Source organism: Ochotona curzoniae, unplaced genomic scaffold (genome assembly GCF_017591425.1).
Source record: "Ochotona curzoniae isolate NIBS_2020 unplaced genomic scaffold, NIBS_Ocur_1.0 scaffold_4683, whole genome shotgun sequence".
NCBI lineage: Eukaryota > Metazoa > Chordata > Mammalia > Lagomorpha > Ochotonidae > Ochotona > Ochotona curzoniae.
In genome coordinates, this window is record NW_024467121.1 from 17,946,397 (window position 1) to 17,964,264 (window position 17,868).

The following is a 17,868-nucleotide window of genomic DNA, read 5'->3' on the forward strand; positions in this document are numbered from 1 at the left end:
CTCAGAGGTCACTGAGGAAGATATCGAGAGAATGGGGGATACAGAATTCAAAGCACTTGTTATAAAACATCTTATTAACAACGAGAAACACGTAACGCAGGCATTCAAGGAATTCAAGGATTATGTGACACTGGAAATGAATCAAATGAAAGCTGACATAGCAGAAATAAGGAACACAATGGAACAAGTTAAAAGTACAGTGGAGAGTCTCCAAAACAGAATGAAGGAGGCAGAAGAAAGAATCACAAAATTGGAAGATATTTCCTGTCACCAGGGGGAAACAACAAAAAGCTGGAAGCAGAGCTGGATCAAGCCAAAAAAAGTATTCAAGAATTGAACAACACTATTAAAAGGTCAAACATAAGAGTTATGGGAGTCCCAGAAAGTGCAGAAAAACAAACTGGGTTTAAATACGTATTTAATGAAATAATGAGGGAAAATTTCCCTAAACTGGAGAAAGAATTGGGAAACAAGATCCAGGAAGTGCACAGAACTCCCAACAGGCTTAATCAAAAGCGATCTTCACCAAGATACATGATTATCAAGCTCTCTTCAATCAAACATAAGGAAAAGATCCTTAAATGTGCAAGTGAAAAAAAAAATCAATTGACATACAAAGGAACACCAATTAAACTCACAGGAGACTTCTCACAGGAAACTCTACAGGCCAGAAGAGAATAGAGAGACATATTCCAGATTCTAGAAGCAAAAAATTATCAACCCAGGATAATGTACCCAGCAAAACTTTCCTTTGTCTTTGAAAACGAAATAAATTATTCCACAGTAAATAAAAGTTAAAAGAATACGCCTCTTCCAAATCTACCCTACAAATGAAAAAGATGTTCTCTTGACAGAGAAAAGGAATAGCACCCACAAAAATCAAAGGCAAATGAGAAGAACATCCCAGTAAAATAAGAAGACTAAATCAATGAGCAACCCATTGTTAAAATGACAGGACCAAATTATCACCCATTCACATTAACCCTGAATGTCAAAGGCTTAAACTCATCAATCAAATGTCATACATTAGTGGACTGGATTAAAAACAAAACCCATCTATTTGTTGCATACAAGAGACACGTTTCACCCACAATGATCGGCAGAAACTATACCTCATGGATTTTGATTTTTTTTTTATTATTTTCATCTCTTCAAAACACTTTCTTCTGAATAAATTCTTCAATGATTCATAGATCATATAGTAACATTACTTTCCTCAAGAACGTTCTTGATTTTTTTTTTCAGCGACACATCAGTCATCCAGTGGCATGTTATTTAACTTCATGTAGCTGTTAATTTCTTTTTTCTTCCTGTTGTTGATTTTGTATTGTGGCTTTTCATTTAAGCGGATGTATAGTAACTGTGTAATGGAGACTATCATATCTAGCAGCATCTTATTTAACTTCATGGTGTTGTTAACTTCACTTTTTTCTTCCTGTTGTTGATTTGGTATTGTGGGTTTTCATTTAAGGGGTATATAGTAATTGTGTGATGCAGACTGTCATATCCAAATGTGAGGATACAATGCAGTATGCATCTCTACTTCCAGACAAAGATGGACTCCCAATGAAACTATTTACTATATTTTGACAATAGGATGTTGGACTCTCTGCCATTGTACATGCCTGCAATGACAGACAATTGAATGTATATGTATATGAAGGACTATACTACAGTAATAATATAGGGGAACTCAGTGAGGGGGGAGGGAACTGGGGAGGGGATAAGGGAAATCCCACGGCCTATGGAACTGTATCATAAAATGACTAATAATAAAAAGAAGTAAAAAAAAGAAAAAAGGAAACAACAATGGGATATTCTATCCAAACAGCAAAATACTAAAAATGTTTCCCCAGTATGTTTTGAGTGGATCCTGTCATATATTACTGGTGAGAGTACAAAGATGCAGTGCACAAAGAGCCAAAAAGAAGTGACACATTTTTGATTTTTTTCTTAATCACTTGCACTTCTTAGATTTTTTTGTAATCTGAAAGGCAGAGAGACAGAGATTTCCATCTTCTGGTAATCTCCCTGATCCCCACAATCACTGGGGATGGTCAACGTCTCCAAGTGAGTGGCAGAGATCCAAGTAGTTAATCCGTAACATACTGCCTATCAGAAAGCTTCCTTAACAGGGAGCTCACGCTGGGAGCAAAGTGTGGCATTCCGACATGAGATGTGTGCATCCCAAGTAGTGTCTTAAGCACAGTGCCTGCATCAAAAGCCAGCCCCTCATGTAGGCCTTTAAAAGTAAACATGAGACTGAATTTTCTTGTACCATGTTCATTTAACTACATACAGTTCATAACAATTTAGAGCAAAATAATTTCCAGATAAAAAGGGCAAAGGATCTCAAAGTAAATACTGCAGTAGTAGAAACAGAGATGAAAGATTGTTGTATGACACAGAATGTACCTACTGTATTCTACCTTAACCATCAATATGATCACAGCAACATCTAGCCAACGTTTTTGGGTACTGTCCAGCCATTACTCTTGCTTTATTCCCTTTCCTATTCTCTACCACCATTTGTTCACTTCCTAGTAAAAAGATCTTAACAAACAAATACTCGGCTTCCTCACCTGAAAAACAGGTACAGTCCTTTTTCTTAGTTAATTGTAGGGATAAAATGAGAAAGTGCCTATAGGTTGTGTCATATAGTAAGCTGCAAATGGTAGTTGTTAATTAGATGCTACATCATCATCATCATCTTTTCCGTCCATCACACAAGTTTTGAAATGCAACTTATATAGGCTCTATAGTATATATATTTTTTCCTTGATACGTGCTTTTCATTAAAACTTCCCTTAAGCCCTTCTGAAGAAACCAAGATACTTAAAAAATAAATGTTCAAGTAGTAAAAGTCAAGGAATTGTTATTCCAAATGCATATCCTGCCACAGGAAAGAATTAGGAGAAAATGGACATTAATGTACTGATCTTGGGAGGGCTGACCTCACTCAACAAAGGTGAAGCTCTCACAACGCGCAGGCCAGGCTGAGTGTGTTTTCCAGCGAATATCAATAACCTTGAACAAACCTCAGACAATTGCTGATTAGCCTCCTCTCATCTGGATTTTACTTTATAAAGGGAAAATATATTTTCCATGAAAAAGAATTCTGCTTTCCTACTGTACATATTGTATAAGTACACTGAGAAAGAATGTCAGATCCACTCTCAAGATATAAATCCCTGATTTTCATTACTCTGTATCTCCCACCTAAAATCTTCCCATTTCCTAAGTCTCTTCCACAAACATCCACTGAAAAAATGTAAGAAAGAAAGAAAAAATGACAGAATTAACTTATCTCCCAGTTATTACACTGGGGAGAAATCCATAGTCAACAACTCTTAAAAATAATTCCTGTTCCAATCTTCTTGTATTTTCCTTATGTTTTCCTCTCATTTTCCACCATTCTTCATTCTACTTACCGCATTTCTACTTCAGTTGCTGTCCACTTAAACTCAATTTTTTAATTTGTGTAAGTTCTATATCTCCTGTACAATACCCTGAGAGTGCCAGGCTTTGCCTACTGGCCGCTGGGCGGTGAACTCTGGGGTTTGTAAGATATGTAGTTGCTGCCTGGGGACACCCATGACTAAGGCCAGTTTTAGTATAGGTGAGAAGTGAATTTTGGGTGATTCCTAGTGATGGGGTCATGAAAGTTTCAGGCATGCGTGGGGACTGAGACCTGGTGGTTTGGAGGGAAGTATCCAGAAAATAATTTGGGTTAGACAGATTCATCAGCCCAAGTAGAAATCCAGAGATGGGCTGTTAGCATAGAACATCACTGATTACCACACACCAGCCCACACCAAAGCTATGGATGGGGGCCTCTTTGGCAATGTTAGGTACCATTACCCAACTGGGTGGTGGAGTGGTCACATTTGGCAGGGTCAAGACACTATTCAGCATGCGAGAGAACTTAGTCTGGGGGTAGACTCTGTGGGGTTGTGTGGGCCCAACCCTGTGGAAAAACAAGTCCCCCTGGTTAGCTCACAAGCTGTGGTTGCAAAGGACTAAACTAGGTGTGACCATGCCACCTGCCAAAACTCACAGGTAAAGGAGCCCACAACAGTCAGGGCAGATCAAGGCAGCAGCACCTGAATGCGCATCCTAAAACAGGATGTGGGGTGGGCCAGGCTGCCACTGGAAGGGGGCAGAATGGACAGGGCTGAACAAACCTTAACTCACAAGAAACAACAGAAATCAGGTTTGAGCAAAGGTCATGCCAAGTAGGTCCTTGCACATACTGATCTGTGTGAGACAGGGACACCAAGCTACAGCATCTAAGGGGCTAAGCCAAGCTGACTCAGAGCAATCACTGGCCTGCATGTGATCTAAAGCTGGGAATAGGCCTGATTGGGAAGCTAAGGGGACACCCTAGCTGGGTTGAGGTTCCCACCAAGGAGTGCATGGGCTGGAATGGGGGCTGCGTTCTGATCAGGATACGATTGTAATCTTACTTGGCACAAGTGTGGACTGGGACTGGAAGAATCAAGCCGGGCCAGACTCCAACACCCACCATCTGTGCTCTGGAGGACCAGGGGAAATGTGGGATGGAATAGGCTGTCTCAGCCCTTACTGAACCATGTGTGAGTTGTATGGGGGTATGGAAGAGCCGTGGCTGGGCTGAAACAACCAACAGTAGGAACCAAATCTGGTTGAAGGCCAGTCAGGAAAAGCCACTGTTTCTGCTAGGACAGGAGGTGAACTGAGTAGGGCTGGCTATGGACCCCCTGGTATGCACAAAATCTGGCATTGGGAGAGGTTCTGATGGAGGAACCTGGACAACTTCTCTGGCAGGACACAGTCACTGCAAGAAAGCGCAAGAAGCATGGAAGGAAACAGCCCAAAACAGGCAATGGAAATTATCCCACTGGCATACATTTGGCATGGTTTGGGGACAGACCAGGCTGAATCAGTTCACATCACCTGCTGACGAATCCAAGCACCAGAACAGAGTGTGGGTTGAGCCAGGTTCGGTTGCGACACATACTAGTACACATTAAGGAATGCCAAGGTGAAATGAGCCGTACCAGATGTGATTGCAGCGCCCAAACAGCACAAGTGATAATTAGGAGGAGGAGGCAAAGCCGACAGGGGAATGTGGGCTCCCCTGCTGTACAACTACTTCAATTGGAAAGCGTGAGTCAGCAGGGGAGCAGACCAGACAAGGCAGGGCTATAACATCTGTGGGCCTCATGTGAGCAAGATAAGGGAAGGGCCACGGTGAGCTGACTGTTCTGACTGGTGCAAGCAAAAATTAGAGTGGGTGAGGGTTGGTTGGGCTTAGCCGCAGCATTAGCTAGCAGAGGCTGGCACTGGGAGCTAATTCTGTCAAGCCAAATGGCAGAACCACCTGAAGAGTGCATAATCTGGGAGTGGGAGTGGCCTAGAAGGGAAATAATGGGCACCTCCCTTTTGGGTTACCACTCTCACTGGACATCATAAAAACCAGGATAGGGGCAGGGGTGGCTAGACAGAAAGGCACCTGCCAGTAGGTGTATGGGCTGTATAGTGGAGTTGGTTGGGTTGAAGTAGACTTCAACGCCCACTGACATGTGCAAGAGCTAAATGAGATGTGGGACAGACTGGACAAGCCTGTGGTACATAATGGCAAGCATGGGAACCAGGGTAGGGGGCAGAACTGGTGGGGGTTATGGGGAGTCGCCCCAACTAGGCTGCAGCTCCCACTGGTCTGCGTGAGGACCAAGTATGAACTGGGTATGTTCGAGCTGGACTATAACACCTGTTGGTTCACGAGGAAGATAGGGCTGGAAGCCGAACGGACCCAGCAATCTCAACGATCAGCATGTGCATAAGCCGATTAGTGTGACAGATGGTTTTAGATTCTGTACTAGCAAACTCACGCAAGAATCAGGTCTGGGATCACCTCAGATGAAGTTTCTTTGGAGATCCCTCTAACTGAACTGCTGATCTTGGAACCCCAACCATGAAGAGACTGTCAGCCAGTGGACTCTGAATAGGTTTCATTGCGATTGGAACTGCGAGACTGGCAGCAATCCAGAACTGATGAACTATCAAAACTGAGCAGGACCCTTGGAGCGCACCTCCTGTTGGGGATCTGGGATGGGTAGGAGGTTGGGTAGGGCTTTTCCCTTTGTTACTCCCCTAACCCCAGATACAGGGGAAATTGATAATATTAGTGTGGAAACAATGGTATTACCCACTTCAACCCTGTAGCTCCCGACCCTTTGTACCTTGATCAACTAAGATTATTAAAAAAATAATTTTAAAAAACGTGACATTTAATATTTATGAATGTTACAGAGTACAGTTGTGATAACTTGATTCTCCATGTATGTAATATGTAACACACAAATCATGATAATTAGCATTTCTATCTCCTTAATCATTTATCATTTCTTTGTGTTGTGAACCTTCAAACTCTTCTCTTCAGTCTTTATAGAATATATAATACAATGTTGTAAACTATACTCACCCTGTGATTCTGTAGGACACTGAAACATATTCTTCTCATCCACCTTTTGTTTGTTTGTCTTTTTGCTATTCCATATCCAATCTCTTTTTTCCTCCTCCTACTCTTTCTTACCTGCAGTGACCACTATTCTGTTCTCTTCCTCTTAAGGATTCAACTTTTTTTTTTCAGCTCCCATGTGTGAGCAAGAATATGCATTAGTTCTGATGTCCTCAAAAAAATGTGGCTTTCACTTGCTCTAGTACTACATAGAGTTTCATAAAATTAGATGAACACCAAGAAGACTTCTTAAAAAGCCAAACTGTTTGTCAAAAATTTCTAAATTTAAGTAGGAATACTGCAGATAGCATATTAGGTGAAGCAGACTTAATTACTGCGATTGCTTCTTTTCTTAAAAATAGAAGGAGAAGCCATGATTGTTAAATCATTGATGTACATTACGCTGTCACAGGTCAAATGTTTATGTTCTATGTTAACCAATCTTAATTATAACATATATAATAAAGTATGTGTAGGCAGCTGTTTTTTATCTTACCAGGTTCTGGAAGATCCAATTTTGCCCGCTTCAGCTCTGCCATAGAAATTTGAAGCTGTTCTATTACAAAATCATCTTCATAGAAAAAGTCCTTTGCCAAAGTCTCCTGAAGAAATTCCACCAGTTCTTCCATAGACAATTTCATTAGATGTTCTAGAAGATGGAAAGAAATACAAATCCTGAGTCAACAGTTTACTTTAAATGGAAAAGACAGTACATTCTATTCAGGTGTGGCCACTTAAAAAAATTGTTTGTTTTTATTAATTTCTTCAATGACTCACAGGTCACATAATGCATCGCTTGCTTCAAGAAGGCTTTTGATTTTTTTTTTCATTTCTTCAGCAACACATTGGTCCTTCAGTAGCATGTTATTTAAGTTCACGTAGTTGTTAATTTTCTATTTTTTCTTCCTGTCATTGATCTTATTTTATGGCTTTTCATTTAAAGAGATGTAAAATAATAATAACTGTATAATAGAGACTATTACATCCAGATGTGAAGATACAATGCAGTCCGCATCTCTACTTCCAATCAAACATGAACTTCCAATGAAACTGTTAAATACATCTTGAAATAGGATGCTAGAATCTCTGTCATTGTCCATGCTCACAATGTCAGGATACATTTAAATAGCAGACCAATGGCCTTATGACTGATTATGAACAACTATACTATTATAATGATATAGGGGAAATACATAGTGTATGTATAGGGGGGTGAGGATTTGGGGAAGGAAGAAGGGAAATCCCAGAGACCATGGCAATGCATTATAAAATAATAAAATAAATATATTTAATATTAAAAATAAAATATGTCATAGATAGTATTGTAGATCTAAGAGAAAAATATACCGATATTAAAGTAGTCATGGAGAAAGGAAGGCAATGTCATTGGGGATACAGGGGGAGAAGGTAGAGGAAATAGTTTCCAAATACTTTCTTGTCTTTAATAATAACCATACCTAGATTATTAACTCAGAGCAAATGTTTCTGGGAGACAGCAGATACAGAATTCTGGATCACTGAAAAGATGTGAAGCTGTTCTGTTTGACTCTTGGGCAACTCCAACTGTCATATGCAAATCGGCTTTTAAAACTATATTTAGGGGCCTGGCACGATGGCTCAGTGGCTAAAACTTCGCCTTGCATGCACTGGGACACTATAATGGTGCCAGTTCATGTCCCAGCTGCTCCACTTCCCATCCAGCTCCCTGCTTGTGGCCTGAGAAAGCAGTAGATTTCAGCCCAAAGCCCTGGGACCCTGTAGTGCATGGGAGATTTGGAGGAAGCTCCTGGCTCCTGGTTTCGGAATGGGTGAACTCTGGCCATTGTGGCCACTTGGGCAGTGAACCAGCAGACTGAGGCTCTTTCTCTTCACATCTCCACTCTGTAAATCTGCCTTTCCAATAAAAATAAATATAGTAATAATAATTTTACATCATCAATAACAACTGTGTAAGAATAAACTGTATTATGCAGCACAACTTAATCATTTTATAATAACACAATTAGAACCCAGGTATTTGAGCCAGTACCCACTGTCTCCCAAGGTTCACATGAGCAGGAAGTTGGAATCAAAAGCAGAGTCAGGACTCAAGTCCAGGCACTCTAATAGAGGAGGTGGGCATTCCAAGCACTATCTTAGCTGCTACACCAAATACCAGCCTGTTTCAAACTAAGGCAATTAAAAAAAATAAAATAAAGAAAAAATGCCTCCTACAATGTATAAGCTTCAGCCAACCTCAGGTTATAGTGCCCAGAAGCAGGCCTGTTTTAATTTTTTTAATTGGTCAATGATAAACTGCATATATTTATGGTGTACAATATATTTTGATACAGGCTTACACTGTAAGCTGACCTCATATTTTTATCTCTGTAATGAGGACACTTAAAATCTACACTCTCAGCAACAGCTAAGTAAACTCTATGTTACTGTTAACTGTAGCCGACATACCATATGACAGATCTCCACAACAGAGTGTGCCTGAGTCTGGGTCCTCCCACCAACATCTTCTGGCCTGTGCTAGTTTCCCCCAATGCTTTCCAGTTTTGGAAACCTGAAATGGTTCTGAAGGAACTTCTGTCCCTGAGCTCCTGTCCTAACTAAGAAAAATGCATGTGTAGTGTTAATGATATGGTGGCTTATAAAGTAATCGCTACTGCTCAGGCTGATTCACAAAAGGTAAAGAAATTCTTTGCTTGTCAAAATTAATCCAGCATCATTATAAGAAAGAACTTAAAAGGAAGACAGAATTACAAAGAAACAGAATGTTATGCTTATACATTTTCACATGCATGGAAAACATTACAATCTCTTACTAAAGGCAATAAAAGAGGAAGGAATGTGGGAGGGGAGGAGAAGAAAAAGAAGGGACTTTCAAAGGGTTGGTTGCATAACAAAGCCCGAGTCTGTAGGACTACTGTCTTCATCATCCTTTTGCTCCAGTGCTTCCGTTTGGTTTGTGTGTTGAAAAAATGCATCACACTCTGAATCCTTTTCTTGAAAAGAATACACAACACATGTGTTTTTAGAGGAATTTTTTCATTCCTACCTAAAGTATGCCTAATCTGGTCCTTCTGAAGTCCATTCTTTTCAAATAAACATAGACACAATCTTACATTAAAGCACTAACATGAACTTATAACACCAAAAATGCACAGAGAAAAGCTACAAACAACATGCACTCAATGAGCTTACAATTTAGCTGAGTATATAAGGAATATGCAAGTGGTGAGGCTTAGAAGTAACAGTACCAAGTTGTAAAGCTTTCAATGATTCCCTTTGCCACACAGATGCCAAGAGGAGTCACCTAAGTTTTAAGGTTGAATTGAGACTTGAAAGATGAAGAAGGTACTATATGGTTCTGAAAATAAAATCTCCTTCCAGGATTTTTAAGGTAACATACAGCATATCAAATTCACAGAGTTCTTGAAGCCCCACACCTGCAGCCCAAGGCCTTCAGCTGTGAACACGAAAGCCACCACTGCCTTGTTGCCCTTTGGAGCTGTAGACAAGGCCTGGAGCTGCGCCAGAGGTCACAACACAGTTGGCAGGGACAGACCTGCAGGTTCCCCAAGCACACCCTGGAGCTGGAGGCTTTGAATCCTGAAGGAAGCAGTAGCAGAAATGTTCTCCATAGCCCTTTTTATTTTGGTTTCTCCATTCTCCCATTACTTGAGACTACTCTAACGAAAAGATTTAGTGGCCCCAATGGAGACTAACCACCCACTAAGGCTAATATTATTAAATCACCAAACTGCATTCTTTTGTTTAAATATGAAAATGAAACTGATAAAAGAATCAAAGGTATCTACAACACATTCAGCATCTAATATTAAAAAAATAACCACTGATTTTCAAGAATTTTTAAAAAACGTTACTAAAAGACAGTGAATTAGATGTTGGTACTGAGAAAATAGCTTTTCTTACTTTTGTGTAATTTTAAGATCGTGTAAGACATAGCAGTAAGAACTCGTTCTCCTTCAAAGATGTAGATATCCCATATTCTGAGGTTTAGAGTAAAGGGAGTCTATAAGTAAAAGAAAAACAAAATAGAAACAAGGTTAGCAGCTTTACCTCACCTTATGTTTACAATCTGATAATCAAGTTTTATAAATAAATACTCACACGATCAAGGAAACACTGAAAAAACCATTTCATTGTATAAAAACTTGTGTAGATTTCTTGAGAATCCTGCAAAAATAGAGATCTCACAATTTTTGGTCTGTAGTAAACACATATTACAATATAATATTAAATGTTAGGAGGCCTATCCTGTTAAAACTGATTATGCATTATCTCATTACAAATACTTTTCATGAGATTTTTTTTCTCACTTTTCCTCCCAAAATGTTTTCAAAATCACTACAAGAATAAATTTCTATTAGAATAGTAACACAAAACTTAGATTTTCTTTAGTATAAAAAGGTATTTCAAAAAACTCATGGGAAAGTGGAGTTAAAAGATAAACTTGGAGAATTTGAGCTGTCCCTTACGATGTTAGTGCCCAACCATGGTTTTGTGTCAGATCCAGTCTCCTATTAATGTGTTTGGAAGACAGCAGATGACTGACTGTCGAAATACTAGGCCCCTATCACACTTACACAGACCTGGATAGAGTTCCAGATCCCTGGTTTCAGCCTGACCTAGCCCTTGCTTTTGCAGCTGTTGGAAAGTACATCAGCAGATGGAACATTTCTGTGTGTCTCCCTCCTTGTCACTTTGCCTTTTGAATAAATAAAATAAATCTTTAATTAAAAGGGGGAGAGGAAGAATAGGTAAGGCGCCAGCACTGTGGCATAGCAGCTTAAAGCCACCACCTGCAGCACTGCCATCTCATACGGGTACAGGTTCCACTGCTGTCTGATTCACATTCAATCCAGCTCCATGCTAATATCCCTGGGAAAGAAGTGCAAGATGCAAGTCCTTGTGCCCCTGACAGTCACATGAGATACCTGGAAGAATCTCCTGGCTCCTCTTTGGTGTGGACCAGCCCCAGCTGATGGGACCATTTGGGGAGTGAACTAAGGATGGAAGATCTCTCTGTTTCTCCTCTCTGTATAACTCTGCCTTTCAAACAAATGAAAAATTTTAAAGGAAAAATTTTGGTACAAAAACTTTTGAAATCCATCAACAATTTTCAACCCTCTACGAACTTTCTGAAGACCTCTTGTATTAATGAATTTCAAAAAATCGTTTTGTATCACAATAAACTTATCTTTTAATCCAATTCTCCATGAATTTTTTGAAGTATACTCATATTTTATAATTAACTATGTGTCTTATTAAACTGTTTAATATAACGAACTTAGATACAAATCAGTACATTTATATGACCCTTAAAATACTTTAGTGTTATAAAATAAGCTCCAAAGTAACTGAAAAATTATGTACCTCTTCAAATATTACTGTCTATATTTATTTACTTCAAAGAAAAAGTTTGATTCTTTGAGTTAGGACTTTGAAAGTCTATCAACATTATATTTTTTAAATCTAATTTTCTTCAAATAACTGGTAATTACAGATGTAAGGTAAATGAAATTTACCATCAATTAGAAGGTGATATGGACCAAAGACTGGATTTAATTATTCTAACCTTGTCTTGTTGTAGATGGGTATTGGGTCAACATCAGATCTACTTACCAAGTGCTGCTTAAGCTTGGACAGAAATTTACTCAGTATTTTTTCATGATGTTCTTGAAACCTCAAGAGTTTAGGAAAACCTTGGACAAAAAAGCCTAGAATACAAACATAAACACAACACTTCATAAAGAATACTAAGAAAAATCTCTGACTTAAATATACAACATACTTCTTTCATCTGTAACTATTGAAATGAAAAGAAAACAACCAATGATTATAGAAATATTTCTCATCCCCACCAGGTAAAAACCTACACAGAGGTTTTGGATAATGAAACTTTTAGCTTAGTATTTACTAAGAACCTCTTATAATTTGTAAGACTAGTTCAGGATGACAGAATAGATTTGAACTAAAAGCGACATTACGATTCTAAGAAAAAATGAAAAGTGAACCTCTTAATATTATTTGTAGTTTTAAGACATGGAAAGGTATGCACTGTGGTGCAGTGGATGGGAGCCAATATTCTTCATCAGAGAACCTGATTTTGGCTCCTTTGTATTGGATCCAGCTCCTGGCTGATGTGCCTGGGAAGGAGGCACATAACATCCTAATAGGATATCTGAATAGAGTTCCTGACACCCAGCCCTTGCTCACATGTGGGCATTTGGGGAGTAAACCAGTGGCTGGAAGATTTCTCTCCCTCTGCCAATTGACTCTCTGTCACTCTACTTTTCAAGTAAACAAATGTTAGAAGCCAAAACTGGGGCTGGCACTGTGGTGCACTAGTGATGACAGCATCCCACACAAACACTGGCTTGATTCTCATCCAAATCAGCTTTCTGTTACTGTACTTGAAAAGCAGCAGCAAAAGATTCAAGCATTTGAGCCTTTGTGACCCTCGGACAGAGTTCCAGGCTCCTGGATTTGACCTGGCCCAACCATAGCACCTTCAGTCACTTGAGGAGCAAATGAACAGGTAAACAATTTCTCTAACTCTGCCTTCAAATAAACAAAACAAATCTTTTTAAAAAGCAAAAACAAAACTGTGCTACCATATCACAAATGCCTAAGTCTCTTAATAGGTTGTTTTTAATCATTATTTAATTTTATTGGTATTTTGGTATATGACAGATATTTTATTACTTTTCTCAGGTTTACTCAAACATTCATTAGTATAATGTGCCTAAAGTTTGTATCATCTTCACTGTCTTTTCTCTAAGTTACATTTAACATGAGCTCAACCAAATGGGCATTACGTGATCAATACTATCTCAAATCACATTTTACCCGAACTGTACAATACAATCTAAGATTTCCAAGAGGCAACTAATTATAAATGATAAATTAATACTAATTTTGCATTTTTAACTGGTTGAATTTTATAATTATTTTTATGTGTAAGGTTCCTTTCAAGAATTTATACAATTCACTGTAAAAGACAGCCTTGATAAACTTCATGACATCTTCACATTGGTATTTCCCATCTGAGTTGGAAATGTGTTACTAGATGATCATTTTTCTAAAAAAAAGCATTCAAGGGACATGTTTATGTTATCTGTTGCTATCTTTAAGACTCATGATGTTCTTCATTAGCTTACTAATGTTTCTAAGTTTTATTTCAGACTCAATAAAATGTATTTTTAACTCCACCTTGCAGACATAATTCACTCATGAGTTCATTTTACCTCAAAGAGTATCTGTTTTCCAGAAAAGAAATGATGTTCCTCCCAAAACCTGAGGAACATACCATTGGACACAAAGCTTTCCAATTCACTGGGTAGGCTGATTTCTTAACTAGTGTTTAGTTTCCCAAGGTGTGTATAAAAATCTCCAGAGTCCCTGTTCCCCCCTTAGTAATATTTTCCACTGAAATGATTTCATTTTAAAAATCTATATTCCTCTATCAGTGCCACTTTCATGGTCAATTTGATAAGATCTGTAGCTGTAAAAAATTTAAAAGGATTCTTGATTTTGAAAAAGTTGATGCAGACAGTGGTACTGTGACCCAGCCAGTAAAGCTGCTGTCTGCAATGCCAGCAGTCCCATGTGGGCACTGGTTGGTGTCCTGTTTGCTCCACTTCTGTTCCAGTTCCCTGTTCAAGTCCTGGGAGAAGCAGGAAGGAGATGGTTCAGGTGTTGGGTTTCTGCCTTGTGGCAGACCTTGACTGAAGAATATCCTGGCTTCAATCTAGGCCAGCAATGGCCATTGTGTGGGAGTAAGTCAGATGGACGGTGTGTGTGTGTGTGTGTGTGTGTGTGTGTGTGTGTGTGTGTGTGTGTGTAAAACTTTGCTTCTCTGCCTTCTAAATAAATAAATATGTCTAAAAAGTCAATATACTTTAGTAACAACTATTTCAAGGATGCTAAGATCTTCAACATTTTTCATTTTTCCATTGTGTCCCTGTAACATTCAAAAGGTGTCATCAGTTATAAATGATACAAAATTCTAAGTAACTCATTATAAAATTCGTTAGCGAAAGAAACAAACATCTTTAAGTATATTTAAGAACAAATAATAGGATAGAATTAATATTGCTTTATTAGACTGCTGACAATAATTACTGAGGTAAGCTACCAACGGTTTAAAAACATGATTATTTTCTAAAATTGGACTGTGTTTTATGGAGCCATGTACCACTTAATCTGTAACATCTGAATCTGCTTCAAAACAGATCAGCCACGCTACTCTACAGAACAGCAAAGTTAAGACTGATATGAATTATTTTCCTTCAAGATGCCTTTCAAAAAGATACTGCCTACAGGATGATAACCCAACATAACAACATGTTCTTACTTCTGGAGTTATTTATGTGATGCATAGTGCCCAGAAATCATTATCAAGCAAGTAATATTATAAAAATAATTTCCAATGGACATGAAGAAAGACAGATAAGAGCAAACACCCACTTGCCCCAACAACCCTAACACTTCCATAAAAATCACATACTGAGGTGAAATTTAATAAGTGATGGACTGTGGAAGGTAACACTTTTTAAAAATATTGAAACAGCGCTTAAAATATGTTCTTAGAATAACTAGTGTTAAAATCCTTAGAAAGTGATACCATCATGTAGATGACTCTGAGAAAATAACTTTGTATTATATGGGCAAATGCTACTTTCATTTCCAAGACAAGCTGAAATCCAAACTCTCTGAAATAAAGTTTACCACATATACTTTCAAAGAAAAAGGTTATTAAAAACATGTTAACTTGGAAATCATGAAAGCACTGAAGTTCTGAAATACTAAATAATCAAGAATCCAGAAAACATACTATTGCCATTTATTTAAAATGGAATAAGTTTTCACAGCTAAAACTCACACTTGAAATATAAAGCTACTATACACCTTTCCTTCTAATATTTAAAAGTAACTATCAACATTAATTTTCTTAAGTAATAACTTCAACAAGGAGTTATTATCACAATGTCCAGAGGTAAACACTTCACTGAAATAACTGCATGACTATCTAAAAGTTTTAATCAAAAATCACCTTTCATTTCCCCTCAAAATAAAGATTTCCTACAAATTCTTTCAAATCTAAATTAGTTTCATTTGACTGAGAACAAATAATGAAAGAATTGTTAAATGAAAATAATATGCTTTGGGGAAAATACAAATGAAAATCAGTATGAATCAAAAGTTTACAAAGTTCAATAAAGAAAAATAAGTAACAAATACTAATTAACGGAGTAAGCCCTGAGACATTTAGATTATTTTATTTAACTCTATCAAGTATTTCTGATTTTTGCCTCAAAATATACATACACATATACATTCTGTCTCCTACTGTATCTTACCATGCATGGCGTGTTTGGGACCCGAGAAGAGTTTGACTAGGGCCCAGAAGGCATCTTCCTCGTTCATATACATGAGGAGCAGAGCTGTGATCTGGCTCATCCCCTGACAGTACCCGACTTCCTAAAGCAAACAAGAAATAGAAACTGGAGATTTAAAATTCATGTTACATGGATATGCACATAGAAAATACTAACTCTAAATAAAAAACAAAAAATGTCTAGGCATTTTATTTAACCAGAAATTATGGAGATAATCTTCACAGCACTATGCCATATAATATGAAAGAATAAAACTGTGTGCAAGAATAAATGTACAGGTAAAGTCCAAACACACACATACACACACAAACACATTTTACCAGCCTCTGATTAATGATGTTATTTTCTTTAAAAAACCCGAATAGTTATTTTATTTTACCTATGAGTCTCAACTCACTATCACCATTTTGCTTAGATGCTGGTAAGTTCTACAGCATATGTGAACAAATCCAGAGTGGACTGTCGGCACAGCCAATGTCACCAGATGGGGTTAAAAACTAACAAAACAAGACTCATTCACACTGAGTCTATGGATGCAATTGTAGCCATGAAGCAAACTGGCAAAAATGCAAAGGAAACAATTTGGAGAAGAAAACAATGAAATAAGCAGTGGCCAGAGATAACTGGAGAAAGACATAAGGACCATGATGGGGGACAGAAAATGTAGCTATCCTTATCATCAACTGCTTCTCACCAGCCTCAATTTCCGTGAGGCCCAGACAGTGCTGCATTTCTATCAAGTCCTTGTCACAAACACCTTTCCAATGCTGCTTCATGTGATGCATTTTTGTTCTTGTAACTTAAAAGATTTTTTTTTCACATTTTACTCATAAAATGAACGATTTTCATGTATTTTACAATATAGTTTAGGAGCACAGTAATATTTCCCACCCTATTTCCTAATTTTTTAAACATTTTTAGAATGTCATACTTTCAGTTTCTTTCTCAAACACAGGTTTAATACTTCATTAGATAAAGAATTAAACAGCTACAAAATAGAGAATTAAAAAAAAAAAACCATACTGATCCCTCAACAGTACAGACAAAGACTGTGAACCATCATCAATTCTTGAATTGTCAATCTTGCTCCTAAAGATTTACTAAGATTCACTATGCATAATGGTTTCCAGCTATATCCATTTTGCTGTGAATGACAGGATTTAATTCATCTTATGCAGTTGCGTAGTATTCCATAGCACATATATACCACACTTTCTTTATCCAGTAATCCACTGATGGACATCTGGTTGATTCCCTATCTTAGCTACTGTGAACTGAGCTGCAATAAATATGCCAGTACAAATAACTCTCTTGTATGCTGATTTCATTTCTACTATAATTAAAAACTTAAAACTATACATTTGAAGGTTCGAAGGCTATTTTCCCTTGAAACCATCAAGTCAACAAGTGTTTATTTTACACACATATTAGGTCATTCCCCAAATTGCCTTCTCTTCCACAATGTGGAGCCTATAGCAAATAAGCACACATTTATCCTACATGGACCTCACCTAACAGATAAAACTTGGTACTGAAAGAAAAGAAGAATGAAAAATTGGCAAGAGTCAAGTAAATGTCTAGCCATCAATTTTCTGTTCCTCTACACTGCCCTTTCTCAGACTTACTTGCTTAAAAATTAAAGCAATCAACAAAACAAAAATAGTCTGGCATTCACTGATGCACTGTGGTCATATTTAGGTTTTCCCACTTCCAAATCACCTCTGCTTGGAGACCGCAGGGTGACCACAAAAGAAGAATCATAGATCTAAAAGAGACGGTAGAGACTGTCTAGGCCTAAGATGGAGGAGACTTGCTAGGTCTGTGGTGCCCAAAGAACACTCTCAGTCCCTAGCAGCATGAACCCCAGGACTATGACAGCTTGCCTCAACTTACCGTATTATAAATAGAGTATGCAGCAAGGACATGAAATAGAGATTGTTGCCTAGAGAA

At 38.0% G+C, this 17,868-nt stretch overlaps 1 protein-coding gene across 6 annotated transcripts in view; it reads right to left on the minus strand.

Moving 5' to 3' along the window:
* Positions 1-17,868, minus strand: part of USP6NL (USP6 N-terminal like) — a 161,116-nt gene that overhangs the window by 20,782 nt on the left and 122,466 nt on the right. For all 6 annotated transcript variants that reach the window (XM_040968263.1, XM_040968261.1, XM_040968262.1 and 3 more), the window contains 6 exons: positions 17,812-17,860; positions 15,880-16,000; positions 12,140-12,234; positions 10,625-10,690; positions 10,427-10,526; positions 6,999-7,151 (listed from right to left, as the gene is read on the minus strand). In XM_040968263.1, the coding sequence (XP_040824197.1) occupies positions 6,999-7,151; positions 10,427-10,526; positions 10,625-10,690; positions 12,140-12,234; positions 15,880-16,000; positions 17,812-17,860 (584 nt within the window). The remainder of the gene's footprint in view (positions 1-6,998; positions 7,152-10,426; positions 10,527-10,624; positions 10,691-12,139; positions 12,235-15,879; positions 16,001-17,811; positions 17,861-17,868) is intronic.